Source organism: Vanessa tameamea, chromosome 3 (genome assembly GCF_037043105.1).
Source record: "Vanessa tameamea isolate UH-Manoa-2023 chromosome 3, ilVanTame1 primary haplotype, whole genome shotgun sequence".
Lineage (NCBI taxonomy): Eukaryota > Metazoa > Arthropoda > Insecta > Lepidoptera > Nymphalidae > Vanessa > Vanessa tameamea.
Window position 1 is genome coordinate 5,985,887 of NC_087311.1, and position 16,888 is coordinate 6,002,774.

Sequence of the window (16,888 nt, forward strand, 5' to 3'; positions counted from 1 at the left end):
TTTATTTTCATTGGATTTTCTTTCTTATTTAGAAAGATACTCAAAAATTATTTACGTTTATCCCACAAAATAATACATACGAATTGCATCGATGTTTTCCAATTTTCATTTAAATAACAAAAGTTCCGTTAATTATGATTAGTAGGAGTCAGAGGCAATAGTTATTTGTGTACTGAATTGATGTACCTACTCTGTGAAATTTAGTGAGAATTTAAATTTTGTATCTGTAGACAACTAGACACTAAACTGTCGTCTGTCACCTGAAGTTCAATTTGCTCGATCTCCTCTCAATAATGTTATTTTAATTTTTTAAGCTAATTATCTTGAGAATCATGAATCGCATTTGTCCCAATTTTTGTAAGGTCGAATTGTTCTTTAGCCTTCTTAAAAGTAACCTGCATACAACTGGACCACAACAAGCATGGGCTAAGTCAGACTTACCAAAAACATTTTTAACCTTCAATAAAAAAATATATCCTCCTCAAGAAATTGGAGAAGAACCTAGGCCTGCTGTAAGTTATATTTATGTAATTATAGTGTCTAATTAATAAAATAAAAGTAATGTTTGTTGAAATCAAAATTTTTAGTACATACTTTTATAGTAGAATTAAAATAATCCTACTGACATTGTTTAATAACATGTCTTAATCTATAAGTTTATTATTCATGTACATCAAAAAGTATATTTTATTTTGTTACAGTTTGTATGCCATCAAAAAACGAATATTAAATACAGTCCAGAAAAACTGTGGTATGTTGCTTCTTTAGTCCGAGGAATGACAGTAGATGAAGCTGTAAAACAACTCAGTTTTGTAAACAAAAAAGGGGCAGTTTTTGTAAAAGAAGCTATTCTCGAAGCACAAAAATTGGCAGTGACTGAACATAATGTTGAATTTAAAAGCAATCTTTGGATAGGTAACATTTGTAGTAAATATTTTCTTTTCGATATTATTTGAATTATTTATTTATTAAATATTAATTTCAGCTGAATCATTTTCTGGAAAAGGTATGGTAATAAAAGGGATTAGAAGACATGCAAGAGGGAGAATTGGTGAGGTTAGGTATCAATATAGCCACTACTTTGTTCGTTTGGAAGAAGGAAAACCACCAGAGGATTATTATAAGAGGAACCCACTCACTCCTCAACAGCAATTGGATAAGTGGTTGGAATCAATGCGTAAAAGAAAAATAACAAATTCATACTAAGATTGCTCATAAGTTGTTTTCTACTTACAAAGTTCTTTTATGAAGACCCTTGTTCTTTTAGTCAATCAATGAAGAACCATTTTTATTACTCATTGTTAGATGGGGTCATTCATGTTGCAATGCTTTCCTTTTTTAGTTGTGGTAACAATTAGGTATTATTCCATACAGTATAAAATAATACAAAATTCAAATATAGTATAAAATATGTTTATTAATTTTTTTATCCTGTAATTGTATAATAAAATATTGTAAAAAGGCATAAAAATAAATTTAAGATCATATTGTGAATACAAGTTTCTTAGAGTATTTCACTTAAATCTATAAGTACTGGCAAACTGCTATTTACAGATAATTGCAAATAGCAGTAAAAATCATACACTTAATGAGGTTCGAGTTTCTGGTTTTTTAGGTACATAACCATACAAGAAAATTGATCCTATTACAAAAATAGTGCCTAAAGCAAACTGTATAGTCAACTGAAAGTCAAAAATATATATAGAAACTATACATGAAATAATAATTGCAACAGAGGTTGCAAAGCCTTTCAGAATATTGTCTGCATATTTGACTACCACAGCTACTATCAAGCCCCCAGCTGCCTGCAAAACTACCAAGTACCATACAAAGCCATCAAATCCTTTCAATAAATTTGTCATGCTACCATTGTTTATAACATGCGTGATAATGGCAAATGGTATTGATGCTAAACTTAGTTGCACATTCCTCATCCATACCTGCAAAATTAATATATATTTTTTTTTCAAAGAAACAACATAGATATTGTACACTTAAACACGAAAAGTAACATTAATTTACTTTTGAAATGATAATTTATCAATAAGTTATGATTTACTTACAGATATATCGGACTCCTTTAAAACTTTTTCAAAGTATATACCAGCAAAACCAGATATAAAACATGCTGCTAGTGCTGCCCCAAAACCAAGTATCTTTGATTGCTTTGGTAAATTGGAAGAGGCTTTTGCTTGTCCTGTTGAGGACAGTTGCACAAGAGCAATACCTGCCACTAACAAACCCAAGGCACACCATTGCCATTTTTTTAGTCTCCTTTTTAATACTAGCACAGCAAAAATGGCTGTAGTCAATAACTTCAACTGATATGTTACCTAAAAATAAATTATACATGGGGTTTATAAAATTATCAAAAATTTAAAAGATCATTATGTTCATCAAATATTATGTTAAAACTAGAATAATTTACAAAATTAGAAAATATTTTATTTTAACTTAACATTTCTGTGATTGTTAAAAAGATATATCCCTCCACCAATTATAGCAGATTCAAACACAGGCAAGTAAAGTGCAATTAATTTTCATATGCTTAATTTGTGTTTATAATTCATTTCCTTGCTCAGCAGTGAAAGACAATATTGAAGGAAATCTACACATTTTGTTAGTTGAAAATCTGTTACATGGTAGATACCACAGTGTAGCTGAATAAACTGATGAACCATCTTAACAGTCCTGAGGGCCTTAGTCTACTAAAATATATAATATATCAATATTATTACCTGATATGTAGCAGCATCTAAATTAGATGCTGAGACATAGAGTAAGTTATTTTGAATTACATATAAAAATGATGGCACACAAACATGAAGAGTGTCTTTAAAATTTAATATGACTGTTGCATACACAGTTCGAGATCCTCTTATAATACTTCCAGATTCATTCATTACTAACACTAAGCATATTGCCAACTTTAAGATTTCTGCCATCAGCACAGCTGTAATTAATAGTTTGATTAATATTTATTATTTTATAATAAGCTTTAAGTCCTTATTGTGTTTATTTTTTATATCCAATATCCAATTTCATTTGTAACTACTTAGTGTAACTTTTGAACTTGGTTATACAAACAGATGTACCTGCCATAATTTTCAACATTCTACCTGATATAGTAACTTATAAAAATACATATATATTTATATTCATATTTTAAAGGAAAAGTAATGTAATGTGGATGTTTTATAGTTTATTTACCTGCCGATGAATAAAACATTTCAACATCTCGTGTTCGAGCATATCTCATACTTAAGCCGAGAGCTGCATTTTGAACTGTTAATACTGCTAGACTTACATATTTTATATAACCTGAATTAAAAGAAAAGAGTATTAATTTTTTTATCACTTAATATGCAGTGAATTTTTTGTATCTTATCAAAATTCTAAGTATATTAAATGATATTAAAAAAAAGATTAGTATCTAATATAATCATTTGATTAAAATCAGTTAAAATATTTTGTATCTTCAAATAACACTATTTGTTTGCAGATAAGGTAAACTTTTATAGTTTTAGAAAGCAAGGCCATGCAATAAATATTTGCACAAAACATGTAAAGAGATTCTCCATACATTACTAACCATAATTGACTCGTTTGTTAGGAGAATAAGTTTGGGACTTTTTATCTTCATCCATGTTCTCAGGGTTCAATTCTGTTTCAACAGTCACAGTTGCCTCTTCTTGAATTTCTTCACTAGCTTCTTGTTTATCCTGTAGATTGATTTCATTTGTGGACTTCATAGAAAGGACAAACTTTTTCTAATACCGAAAGCACTAGTAATTTTATTAAACGTATATTTATAAACGTAAGGTTAAAATTATAATTTAATTACATTTATTCATATGATATTGGCTGAAAAAATTACATAGATAGGTAGCATTTACAATATAAACTTAAATAGTTATTAAAAAACGGGCAAACATTGATAATAATAATAATTACTTGTTTTTAAGAAGTTGTTGACGTAGCACTATACGGTATAGCGGTAAAATATAAACTACGAAACCAACAACTTCGAATTATAGCAAGTGAGTACTGCTACAGAGCACTGTCAAAAAATATATCATAGAGTATAACGACATAGATAAAATTGGTAGATTATAGAGTATAAACTCCCTACGGAAAAGATAAGGTCTATTTAAAGCACAAATATAAGAATGCTTTCACCTTGTGGTCTTGTGATTTGACAAGGCCTTTCTTAGGCTTTCCTCGCTAAAATAAATGTAATTAAAAATCTATAAAACAAACAAATTGTATTGAAAAAAAATGACATATCTCGGACTCGATTAGTTTAATGAATACTACGAAAAATTATTAATAAAATGAAATAAATATATGTCTCTAATTATAAATTTAGTTCTCGGATTATGAAACAAAAGGCAGATGGAGCACCCAAAACAAACATTTTGCGATCCGCAATTAACCATATTTTGATGATCAAAAAAAGAGCCGGGATCTGCCTTGAATTGTAAAATTCCTACGTTATTTTGATTACAATCAATTTAAGAAAAATAAATGTATTTAAATACACGTTAATTAATCCCAAAAATAATACAATATAATTATTTTTTGCTTTTGTAGTCAAACCAAACGATTTAAAGCATATAAGTATTTATAGCAACGTGATGCTATTATATTATTTATTCCGTATATATTTTCTATGGGTTTTGCTTTTTTATCAATACATTCCAGAGAATCCAATTTGCTCGTTTATGTTTCATTTACAGAAATAACTTACAACTCATTGTTATAGGTGAAACAGCATTCAATTTACCGTCGAATGTAGACATTTTTGAAAACATGCATTTTTAACAAATAATTTGTCGAGAAGCAGGTGATTTTTTCAATAGATTCTTTTATAAAGAGATTATTCTTTTGTACAGTTTTGTTTAAGTAACTGATAAATATTAGGCTCACAATCCCTTTAAAAAGTCTCGAGAAAACGGCTAATAAGCGCTCTTAAACGTTTAAGTCTGTGTATTTTATTTTTTTATTCGAACTACCAAAACCTGAGGTGCTAATGTACATTATACCATTTAAAAATAGTTAGATTATGCATTTTAAGTGAAGTAAATAAAAAAAAGGTATGATTACAAAATATTACTAAAATATAAATCGAAAGCGATAAAAATTAGAGTAAAATTACTTTTAATTTTAGTCACGTAAATATGGTTTTTAAATCACATAACTATGAATATGATATGAATAATATATTTATAAATAATTATTAACAGGTAGAGAACCCTTGGATAAGTTCTACTGCCAACACCATTTCGTTAGACTAGCGGCTAGATATAAAGCCGCAGCTGGGATCCTGGGTTCAAAATACAAATCTGACCGATTCAAATTTTTTTATTTTTATTGAATTTTATGAAAATATGAAGTGTGTAATCTCATGCCTAGGAAAGCACATTAAGCCGTTTTTATTACGCCCCAGCTCTTTCCGGTAGTGTCGGATATACCTCCCGCAGCCATCTGATTATGAGGGTGAGGGTGAGGGTATAGTTGAGTTAACGCACAACTTTTTACTTCATTTCAAAAGTTCTTAGCAAAGTAACTTTTCAAAAGTTCTTAGCAAAGTAACTTTTCAAAAGTTCTTAGCAAAGTAACTTTTCAAAAGTTCTTAGCAAAGTAACTTTTCAAAAGTTCTTAGCAAAGTAACTTTTCAAAAGTTCTTAGCAAAGTAACTTTTCAAAAGTTCTTAGCAAAGTAACTTTTCAAAAGTTCTTAGCAAAGTAACTTTTCTATAAATTAAAAATAGCTTAAATATAATTCTATTTTGTCTATATACAATTTAAACTTAAAATTGCCGATTGTTTGTCTGGATACAATACCCCTATGGACATGGTATCCACCATATATTCATCAGCTGTTGTATGACTAAAATACTTAATATAAATACATTTGATTTGAATGTTGAGTGGACCTATGGTATTACTAGAACTATGATCACAAAACCCAAAATTACTTGTAATTGAATTTTAAATATAGTTTGAATGCTTATATGACAACATTAACTGGGATTCTTGAAGTTTATGATGCATCAATGATTAACCTCACCTTAAGTATTCCATTTGCTCTTGATCATCGACAATAACTTACAATATTTTACAAATTAAAATGGCATTGTTATAAACATGTAACTAGATGTTAATAAAATTGGTTACTTTAGAAAATGATACATAAAATCTATGTTATTGCTGTAATTTAACTTTTAAATAACATTTCCTTTTGTTTCTTTTTATAAATGAAAGTTAGAAATAAAAAAATACTTGATAATAATAATAATTTTATTAAATTAAATATACTACAGTCATCTTATTTGATTTATTGATCATTTTCAAAATCAGCAGGATTTTTACGGCCAAGTCTAGTGTGTTCCCTTTCTACTCCTTCATATACTAGGTATGCAATTATGAAGGCTGCAACAAAAAACATAATTGTTAAAAATTATGTAAATTTAATTTTGTAAAATCAAAATAAAATAAATGTTATGCAAAAGGTAAGATAGTATTCAAACAAAAACATGATTTTAATGAAGATAGAGGGTATCAATTTAAGGAAACACACAACATGTATTCAAAATTTAGTTAATGACCCGCAATGACGTAAAATATTTGTAGGATACATGAATTATTAGATACTTTCTGTCGATACAGATTAAAAGGTCATCTAATAACTAAAAACTTACGTGGGGCGACTCTGAATACGCTTTCACGGAATCTACGGAAAATATTTGGTATGCCATTAGAAATAGCTCCTGCGTAAGCACGTTGCTCATGATGCGATAATTTATAGGTAATTAAGCCTCTAATCTTTGCTAGTTCCCCAAAGTGCTTTCCCATTTTGATTCCAAATCTGTTCCAAATTTAAATTCACTTATGTAATCTACAGTTTTCAGATTTTTGTTTCGATCGACAAATGACAGTCGTGACAGTCTTAAACTGAGTGGTGTGCGTGAGTGAGGTGATTCAGGACTCGACTTGTCAGTGTAGTCTGTAGTCTATAGGCACGTATTGATCTGACAAGTAATTACTGAATGCTACCAGATAAAAAAAATTAAAGACGTCTCTGTATTTGGTGCTAATAACAATCCAGAAAGCTCTATAAGTAATACTTTTTGTAGTCCAGTGAATAAAGATAAAATAAAGACAGAACTTCGGAAAAATTAGGGGAAAGCTGGAGTTTTGGATGAACCTTCTTTTTGTGGTTCTAAACAAAATCCCAAAAGTCCCCATTGATCCATGGGTCGCAAAAGTTATCCAAGGTCAATGGTGGCGACAAACAGATTTTTGTCATTATTTCGTAAACGGTCATAATTATGAAAAAAATTGTAGTTATTATATTTGAAGCTCATAAAATTTCCAATAAGAAAGATTATGTCCCTGCCAGCAATCGTCTCGGTGACGCTCCGTGTAAATAGGGTATTTTCGGTAGTGAAAAATAAATTATGAAATTTGATAAAAATTAAAATATATGTAGAACTATACTTAAATATTTTGATTTTGAGTCATAAAAGCGCATAATTAATTTATTATATTGAAATTAAAGTCGTAATTTTTAGTCTGTTTATCACATGACCTAAAACACGAACCGCCATGGTGTGGTGTCAGCTATATATATATATATAACGGGACGGTTACTTTGGTTGTTGATTTGAATTATTAATAAATCGAGTAGCTGGCAATAATGTTTGATGGCTGATTTACTTTTAAGAGCGGTTTACCCCAAATGGAGTGTGTCATGGCAACGCGAGCCGTTATGTTTTGACAAGCGACTCGAATGCGATGGTTACTTGCAAACCCATTTGCTCTTAATCGAAATTAATTATTGTAATCCTTTGATATTTTTGTGGTGTACGATTATTGAATCAATTAATACAGTGGTTAGACGATATTAAATACGTTTTATTTTGTGAATATCTCCATTTCACGCCCACATATTCTTCCAAATGTCGGACCAATCCTCGAACCCAACTGTTCGGCATCCTGCTCCTCCGATATATATATAATAGGCAAAAACTGTCATTTCAAGATCATCTGGCACTTTGATAATTTTTTCTGGAGTTTTAATGCTACTATTTGCACATTACACTATAACGCTAAAGATTGTAATTCACCGCTGTGCTCTGAGCACAGATGCCCGTGTGGAAAGGAGGTGGACTCTTTCGGTTTACATGGTATCTCTTGTCCAAAGATTTCAGGCAGACTTTTCCGCCACGGTTCTCTTAATGACACAACAAAAAGGGCTCTTGCCACCATCGACGTTCCTGCTCTTACTGAGCCTCGTGGAATTAGTCATGATGATGGTAAGAGACCTGATGGATTAACATAGGTTCCCTGGGAACGCATGAACTGGGATCCCATATGCTGTCCCATTGTCTGTCCCACTGTCCCATTGGCCGTTGAGGTAATGGTGCAAAAAGCTTCATCAAAAGTATAACACCTCGCCATATTGCCTCCACAAAAACACCAAATATTTATAGTTGTTAACGTTGAATGAGTGCCAGTCGTACATAAACAACTGTTGTTTTTATCAGTGTGACGTCACCAATATGACTGACAACGTTTACGCGGTACTAAAAAAAGGTTTTTAATTTAATTTAAATTTATGGCAAGAAAACATGTTTATTTTGCCGAAATATATTTTTATAGAATGAATAGTTTTCGAGGTCAACTATCGATAGTTCGCAACACTGAGTACAACAAATGCTAAATTTCGACACCATGAGCGCTAGTGTCAATAATCAAGGTCACGTTGATTCTCTATAAACGAAATACGCACTATGCGACATGCGTATGCACGCATTGACTTGAAATGACAATTGACAATTTGACATATTATTATGGTTCAATCATTCAAATTTCATTTGATAAATTTTATTGCTTTACAGATTAGTGGTTCGTTGACGTCTTCAATATGTAAATTATGCCGTAGTTGGTTCGTTCTTTAACTCGAGTTACTTAATACGGTGCATACATATGTTTAAGAGTTGAAAGAAATTTCGCGTTTAAGATATAGTGCCGTAAAGATTTTAAGAAACAGAACATGTCTCATATTTGCAATCCAGTGGGTCATAAATTTATCCCGGTTGAAATTCAAGAGAATGATATTTTTACTGGAATATTGAAAATTCTTTCATTTTTAAGACCAGAATGGACTCCGGAAAATATTAAATTCAAGGTTGAAAATTGTTACGTTAATTATTTCTGTTTTCATGAATGATTTTACGTATAATGATTTTGCGAAGAATATTTTGTGATTATAGGTTTTTACTGATGGGATTACGAATAAGCTTGTCGCTTGCCAACTTAATGCTGAACAAGTCGGCGAAAACAAAATAGTGCTTGTAAGAATTTATGGAAACAAAACAGATTTGCTAATAGATAGAAATGCTGAAGTCCGGTAAGTATAATGTGAAGTGCATTATCTTATAAAATTAAAAAATTTGACTTAAATTTAAGAAAATGATGATGATAATTTTTATTTTTGATTGATTATGATGGTATAAAATATTATTTAAAATTACATGTTGCTTGTACATTCAGTATAATGTGTTTTTCAGAAATATTACAGTTCTTAATAAAACTGGGTTGGCTCCGCAAATTTATGGTGTTTTCAAAAATGGTTTAGCATATGAATACTATCCTGGAGTTACTCTAAGCCCAAATACGGTGATTGATTCAAAAATATCAGGTCTTGTTGCAAAGCAAATGGCGAAAATGCACAAAATTGAACTTGGAAAGGAAGTGAGTATTAGAATAGAAAATTAGATAAAGATTAGACTTTACCTTTGAAATTTGTATATGAAAGTGAAACTTATAACAGATCCTTGTTTTCTACCAGTTCAAAATGTAAATTTTATCAAACGTAATAAAAACTACTTATTCATGCATTCATTCATATAAAATGTAACAAATACTAACTACCATGTTTTATTCACAGGTTAATAAAGCACACCTTTTTTCATGTTTAATATAATAATTATCACTTGATCACTTATATGATGAATAACTATAACATTATGTCAAAAAAAAACCAATAATTAATTTATAATTATGCATTAGAATAAAATATAAATTTTAATGAATTTTCATGCTGATTGAGCAGTGTCAATATTAGTTAGTTAATTCTTCTAAGTACTTAAAATTGTGGCACTAATAAATGAGGAATTTACTCAAAGATGAGTATAGATTTGATCCTTATATAATAAATCAGATATTTAACTATGTTAAAAAAAAACATTAATAAAAATGTAGGCATTATATGATAGAGCAATAATGTATAGTATTACGTAAATTTAATGACAAAGATCTAAATAAAAACAAACATGATATTTTGCTATGAAAAACTTATAATTGCATATACTTTGTTCACTCTATATGAAATAATCAATATTAAACCAAATTATGAAGCATATATTTTATGTTATCTAAAGGCTATTAGTTTATCTAAAATTTAACATTTTAACTTCTTGGTTAGATATTACATTTTATAAATCTTATCACATCACTAGTTTTGTTTTTTCCTTATATTTAAGTATAGACTAGCAACTAGATAAAATGCTTAGAATTATTAAATCTAATTCACTAATCTTTTTATAGCTGATATAGTTAGGATACCCTACAAAAAATTGTGCATGTAAAGTATAAGATATCTCAAATATTTTATCTGTGTAAAATTTTATATATGATTAAGTGGACTACTTGCAGCTTACTTTAAGGCTTGTCTTGTAGTAAATTATCGGCTATAAACTGGATTAATTATAAATAATTGACTCAAAATATTTTTAATTACAAGTACTTTTGATTTTTCAAGCATTATCATTTAGGACCATCGCATCTCTCTCAATAAAATAATAAACATATACATTAATTTTAAATACTACTTAATTTTTAATCACGCTTGATTTAGAATTTTTTAATTCCATACATTTTTCAGACATATTTATTTTAAAATAGAATGAAAGGATGTATAGGATAATTTTCAATAAAAAAGAAATATATATAGTTATTATAAATATTATTATATAGATTTCTTTTAAATTGCATTGAACATAGCCCCAAAACGGAATTAATTATTAACAAAACATAAACTAAAGTTTTTGATAATTCATATTTTTAAGTAGATACTAAAATAAGTATATTTAGTGTGATGCAAAAAATCCCTGGTTCTAGCTAATCAATTATGAAAGATGGCATGGCTCTTTAAAAAATAAAAAATATGCAATAATTATAGACTTAACAGTATACTAGGATACTGTCTTTTAGCTTTAACTATGGTGCTAAATCTACCTACTGGAGATGATAAATTGACTGAATAAAGATACTATTAAATTCAATAGTTTAACTACAATTTAAAAATCATAGGATTAAGTCATAAACATATATTTTTTAACAATTACAGATAAAAAAAGAACCTATGGTATGGGATAAAACAGAACAATTTTTAAGTTTAATTCCAGAGAAGTTTACAGATGCTAATAAACACGAAAGGTAATCATTATATTATTTCACAGATAACATTAATATATTGAGCATTTAAATATTTATTTTATAGTTTTGTTATGGATTATACAATGGTACAATTTTGTTAACTGCTATGTTAAAATCACATTAAAATAAAGAACCATTTACTCTTACTTTGATAAAAATATCAACCTATTATTAAACTCAAATTTAGTGAAATTTGAGTTTAATAATATAACATATGAAACAATTTTATAATTTTAACTTCACAATATAAAAAGAACTCATTAAAAATTTTAAATAATATAATGATTAATGTATTATAATATTATTATATTCATTTTATATATATATATATATATGCCTAGTTTTAGATGAAACATCTAAAGACATACTAGAAAAATGCAATAAAATAGGAATCACTCGATTCACAAAAAGTTGGCGAGTGAGTAAATTTACAGCAAGCCAAAATAAGTTTGAGTTTTTTTTTACTTAAATAGCCATGATTATTTGTTTGAATGATAAAGATTGTTGGAATTAAGTTAACTTTAAATTTACTCTTATTATTTTTTCATATAGCATGATCATTTGTGTTTTTAGCATTATGCCATTCTAGAAGTGTTTTGTTAACTATAAGTAATTTTACCAACTGTTGTAGATTTGCAAGTAGCTTTGGATCACTAACAAGATTGAGGATAGAATATGAGCGTTTAAAGTCGCTCTTAATAAAAACTGAGAGCACGATAGTGTTTGCTCACAATGATTTGCTTCTAGGAAATGTGATATACAATGAATCTAAAGGGAAGATTTCGTTTATAGATTATGAATATGCTTCATATAATTATCAAGCATTTGATATAGCAAATCATTTCAACGAATTTGTTGGTAAGATTTTTTTGTGATTATTTTTTAATATAACAACTGAGCAAAACAGGGAAGTAAGCACCTCAAAAGTGTGGTCCCCATCAAAGTGACCCTAACTATGGAATTTTTAATGTTCCTTGTGGCTGTTGACTAGAGATGAAACGGATATCCGGTAACTATTCGGTATCCAGCCTATCCGGCCGCCATAATACTATCCGCCCGAAAACCAGATAGGTACTATTCTTTTTTCGTTTTTCTTTTGTTTCTTTTATTCGTTTTTTTTATTCGGCTGGATGTCCATCCGGCCGAATAAAAAACACTGGATAAAAGAAACATATATTTGAGTAATTATATGCTTAATTTAGTTAGTCTTAGTATCACTTAACTTAAATATAATTAGTTTTAGTTGTAATTTTTAATCACACAATCGTAAATTAATGTAATACAAAGAAAATGAATGAATTAGTACTCATACTGTACTAAGGGCAAATTATGGTGAATAAATACTAATTTCTCTGAGGTAGCAGTCGGTTGCGTTTCTCTTCATAAATAAGGCCAGCTTCAGAAAAAAGTATTTCGCTATACACACTGCTGCAAGGTGCAGAAAGGTAGTTTTTGGTAAACTTTGTTAAATTTGGGTATTGTTCGGCATTAGCTGCCCACCAAGAATAAGGGTCGCAAATGCGATTGGCTAAGTTTCGCCGGATATCCGGCTATCCGGCCACATGGTCGGCCGCATATCCGGTATCCGTATCTGGCCAAACTACTATCCATTTCATCTCTACTGTTGACTGCCTTACGAAATCACCCCTCATTTGCTATTTAGTTATATATATTGGCGTAGAGTGTGCTACAGTATACATTTTCAATTTAAAAAGACCTCTCTGTTCTTATAAATGAATGAACCCACTTAGTACAATAGAGAGATCAAGACGATTTTGTTTCAGATGAGACAAACCGATTTTTTCAGGTATATCTATTGATGATATCGATTATAATCGGCATCCCAGCAAAGATTTTCAGATGAACTGGATCGAAAAATATCTTGTAGAATATTTGGAAAACGAATCGCCGCCTTATTCAGATATTGAAAAACTTTATAAGGAAGTGCAACAACTTTCGATAGCTTCCCATTTCATGTGGGGTGTGTGGTCTCTGGTGCAGTGCGAATTATCGGATATTAATTTTGATTTTTGCAGGTTAGTTATATTTTTCATTTGAATTGGTATATTTATAAATTGCAAGCTTATTTTAAAAGTATTGCATATAATATTCAATTAGGGTCATATAATCACTTCAGAAGTGACAGGATTTCATTAAATTTAAAATGTAAATGTATTTATAAAATTTTTCGTCCATGACCAATTGCCGCTTCTCAGTTTGTCATTTTTAAGCTTGCGCGTGTATTTGCATGCGTTTAACAACTATCAAGCCAATCGATATAAAGCATCGCGATGCTATTAAATATTCCGTAATTATTTATTCCGTATAGGTTTTATTTAAAATTTTGTAGAAAATAATATATCGGATAAACACATAGTAAATACTTATAAAGTTTAAACTTTGAGTAAAATATTAAAAAAGATTGTCACTCATAGTAACCATACATTTTACGATGCTTACGATTTACGATAGTAATCAAGGACTTAATATTTATAATAGGCTATTTGACAATGCGAAAAATAAAGTGTCAATTATTGTAACCAGTATATATTATGAGCTTAAAAATGGTTATTTATTAACAAAAGTTGAAAATAATAATTAATTCCCTTATATTAATCTCTATATAAAAATGCATTTTTTTAAACGTTTGTCACGTGAGACAAAATGCTCCTGATTAGTCAGGCTTATGATGATGTCAATTGCTTATTAACCTCGTTTGCTTACTGTATGTGGATTATATGTGCCACAGATTACAATACAGGCAAGTGACGTCACCGACCCCATTGCAGCGACATATCGTCAAAGTAGCGTTTTCGCTCGATTTTTAAATATTAATTTAATTTGATATGTTTCAGCAAATATCTACTAGAATTAAAAAAAACAACTTTAATTGGGTTCCTTAACCTCTACTAAATAATATAAAATAGATTTTAAAAACCAGTCAGATAGCCTATAGCATAAGTATTTATTCGGTTAACGATGTAGTTTAGTAGAAATAACATTAAGATTGAATCTTAATATTGTGCATTTAGCATTAACAAATAATTAATCAGTAATGATTATTTAGGACTTTTTGAATCTATGACTAAACTTTGGTACAGTTATTTTTGTTTAAGTAATCGACATATATTTGGTTCACACACCCAAAAAGTATCGTGAAACCGGCTAATTCAGCATAAGAGCTCTTAAAATACAGAAGTCTGATTCGGCATTTTGAGTGCCCTTGCGTTGAGTTTACTTAAGTATCAAGTACCATAGACTAGTTAATCCTGACACCTGGCAAATATACTTTATCTATATTTAGTTATTGAAAATTGTGAAATGTGTATTGTTTATAAAAATTCGTATTTATAAAAAGACTATATAATACTGCTGTGTTTCTTGTATTATCCACACATCGCTGTTTATTGCACGTTTTTAAACGATATCGCGCGGGAGTCCTCATTCGCGCTTTATACTCCACTAAAATTACTCTAAATTACCGACGTAATAAATCATAGAAATATACGTTAAATTATTCCTTATAACAATAATATTTACAACTTTTTAAATATTCCATTTCCAATTTACCATATAGATTATTTATTATTTGGATTCTGAACCGTTCTTAGGGTTTTAGTTAAGTAACATTTATTTCAGCGTTGCAGAACTATCGATAGTGAATATCGATAGTTGACCTCGAAAACTATTCAGGATATCGATAGTACTATCGATAGTATCGTATTGATCAATACTATTGATACTATCGATAGCTCTCCGTGAGCAATACTATCGATAGTGGCAATACTATCGATACTATCGATAGTATCGCTAGCTCTCTGTAAGCAATACTATTGGTAGTAGCGATACTATTGCTACTATCGATAGTATCGATAGTTTTAGACTATCGATAGCACGCGATTTTTTTATAGTATTAGTATTTTAATGTAAGTAATGTATTCTAATCGCTACACTCAAGATTACTACAAAAAAGTTTCATTGTAATGCCACCGTTCTCCTAAAAGTTTTTTAATGTTATAAGTATTTATAATGTTTATTCATAAATCAAACACAAAAAATATTGACAACATTTTTCACATTTAAATTTTTCATTATTTCTTATTCCGCACAAAGTCTTAATTCTAAAAACAAATATTGTGGTAAATTTAATTTAATTTATTTAAATATACACTATAGTTGGCCTACTAAATTACTTATCTTGAGAAAGTAATACTATCGGAAATTACTGACTATCGATAGCACAAAACTATCGATACTATCGATAGTTTAGGTTAAAAGTAATGGTTTTTGCAAAACTATCGATAGTATCAATAGTATTGCTCATGGGAAGCTATCGATAGTATCGATACTATCGATAGTATTGACACGTGACAATACTATCGATAGACTATCGATAGTATCGCTTACACCTTAACTATCGATAGTCTATCGATAGTGGACTATCGATAGACTATCGATATGCAACACTAATTTATTTGTATAATTCCAGATATGCCGAAATACGACTTAACAGGTATTACGAACAAAAGGACGCCATCTACAAAGAATTACTGTGATGAAGGCTCATAAGTTTAATTGGTTATTAATATATGGGAATATTATTTTATAAGAAAATAACATAATATATTAAGTGACGTAGTGAATAAATCTTTGATTATATATCGTCTAGATAATAGATTAAGAGTCCGTGAAAGCCAGATATACGTCCAAACTTCATAGTTGCCAGCCGTTTCTATATTGGTATCGTGAACATTCCGCAGTAAAACGTTCATCTTTCATATTATGACGTAGGTCTGGGGTTAACCGACTCCCGCTCTGTAAAGTTTCATCTTGAGACAAGTGACGTGTACTTGTATGTTGTAGCTTTGATAATATGTGTATGTGAAAACACTGTTGTGCATTGGCGTAGGCTGTATATATGTACGATAGGTATACAAATGTGTAACATTTCACCTTGAAAATTGAGAAATTTGTACGTGCATGTTGAATTGTAATATATCTTAAACGTTAATTAAGAAGAGAGAGAAAACAAATAAATTGTAAATAGCTCATATTCGATCTTGTAACTATTATATTGAAATAATAATAAAAGGAATATAATATACAAGATATAATAAAAAGTTCTGTATATATATTCGGGGGTTCTGTATATATGATCAGATTAAAACAGCGATTGAAATCGACGAACCGAAATAGACCCACTGGTCTTTATGCGAAATTCAGTGGGACAGTACAATATTTTGCTGATTTTTGCTCGCAATGAAGTTGTTGATTTGCGACTTGCGCATATTTTTTGTTGACCAAATTTATAAACAAAATATTTGTTTTATGCAATTTATTAATCTCATTTAGATATTAAGTATCGTTAAAAAAGTTTCTCA

General features: G+C 29.4%; 5 protein-coding genes across 6 annotated transcripts in view; 3 read left to right on the top strand and 2 right to left on the bottom strand.

Annotated features, from left to right (window-relative positions):
* Positions 1 to 16,888, top strand: part of LOC113397240 (probable transaldolase) — a 212,356-nt gene that overhangs the window by 178,429 nt on the left and 17,039 nt on the right. The window lies entirely within an intron of this gene.
* On the top strand, positions 242 to 1,301 carry LOC113397536 (large ribosomal subunit protein uL22m). The gene is made up of 3 exons (XM_026635936.2): positions 242 to 512; positions 702 to 915; positions 986 to 1,301. The coding sequence occupies exons 1-3, from the start codon at positions 333 to 335 to the stop codon at positions 1,204 to 1,206; spliced, it is 615 nt and encodes a 204-aa protein (XP_026491721.1). The 5' UTR covers positions 242 to 332; the 3' UTR covers positions 1,207 to 1,301.
* LOC113397533 (UDP-N-acetylglucosamine transporter) lies at positions 1,398 to 4,024 on the bottom strand. 2 transcript variants are annotated; one of them, XM_064219429.1, is made up of 6 exons: positions 3,977 to 4,024; positions 3,593 to 3,746; positions 3,211 to 3,321; positions 2,739 to 2,953; positions 2,064 to 2,333; positions 1,398 to 1,940 (listed from the first exon to the last, which is right to left on the bottom strand). In XM_064219429.1, exons 2-6 carry the CDS (start codon positions 3,645 to 3,647, stop codon positions 1,578 to 1,580), a joined length of 1,014 nt encoding a protein of 337 aa, XP_064075499.1. In that variant the 5' UTR covers positions 3,648 to 3,746; positions 3,977 to 4,024; the 3' UTR covers positions 1,398 to 1,577. The 2 variants fall into 2 exon arrangements, with proteins under 2 accessions (XP_064075499.1, XP_026491713.2); XM_026635928.2 differs by lacking the exon at positions 3,977 to 4,024 and having other exon boundaries at positions 3,593 to 3,911.
* On the bottom strand, positions 6,282 to 6,978 carry LOC113397538 (cytochrome b-c1 complex subunit 8). The gene is made up of 2 exons (XM_026635938.2): positions 6,704 to 6,978; positions 6,282 to 6,434 (listed from the first exon to the last, which is right to left on the bottom strand). Exons 1-2 carry the CDS (start codon positions 6,855 to 6,857, stop codon positions 6,340 to 6,342), a joined length of 249 nt encoding a protein of 82 aa, XP_026491723.1. The 5' UTR covers positions 6,858 to 6,978; the 3' UTR covers positions 6,282 to 6,339.
* LOC113397534 (ethanolamine kinase) lies at positions 8,847 to 16,861 on the top strand. Its single transcript, XM_026635932.2, has 7 exons — positions 8,847 to 9,195; positions 9,281 to 9,417; positions 9,578 to 9,761; positions 11,419 to 11,507; positions 12,139 to 12,365; positions 13,315 to 13,543; positions 15,997 to 16,861. The coding sequence occupies exons 1-7, from the start codon at positions 9,061 to 9,063 to the stop codon at positions 16,061 to 16,063; spliced, it is 1,068 nt and encodes a 355-aa protein (XP_026491717.2). The 5' UTR covers positions 8,847 to 9,060; the 3' UTR covers positions 16,064 to 16,861.

Coding starts and splice junctions, on each gene's coding strand:
- LOC113397538 (XM_026635938.2), bottom strand. CDS start 6,857: ATGGGAAAGCACTTTGGGGAACTAGCAAAGATTAGAGGCTTAATTACC. Junction 6,435..6,703: donor CGTATTCAGAGTCGCCCCAC/GTAAGTTTTTAG, acceptor TTTTTGTTGCAG/CCTTCATAATTGCATACCTA.
- LOC113397536 (XM_026635936.2), top strand. CDS start 333: ATGAATCGCATTTGTCCCAATTTTTGTAAGGTCGAATTGTTCTTTAGC. Junction 513..701: donor GAGAAGAACCTAGGCCTGCT/GTAAGTTATATT, acceptor ATTTTGTTACAG/TTTGTATGCCATCAAAAAAC. Junction 916..985: donor TAAAAGCAATCTTTGGATAG/GTAACATTTGTA, acceptor TATTAATTTCAG/CTGAATCATTTTCTGGAAAA.
- LOC113397533 (XM_026635928.2), bottom strand. CDS start 3,752: ATGAAGTCCACAAATGAAATCAATCTACAGGATAAACAAGAAGCTAGT. Junction 2,954..3,210: donor AATGTTTTATTCATCGGCAG/GTAAATAAACTA, acceptor TATTAATTACAG/CTGTGCTGATGGCAGAAATC. Junction 1,941..2,063: donor TAAAGGAGTCCGATATATCT/GTAAGTAAATCA, acceptor TTAATTTTGCAG/GTATGGATGAGGAATGTGCA.
- LOC113397534 (XM_026635932.2), top strand. CDS start 9,061: ATGTCTCATATTTGCAATCCAGTGGGTCATAAATTTATCCCGGTTGAA. Junction 9,762..11,418: donor AAATTGAACTTGGAAAGGAA/GTGAGTATTAGA, acceptor TAACAATTACAG/ATAAAAAAAGAACCTATGGT. Junction 13,544..15,996: donor ATTAATTTTGATTTTTGCAG/GTTAGTTATATT, acceptor GTATAATTCCAG/ATATGCCGAAATACGACTTA.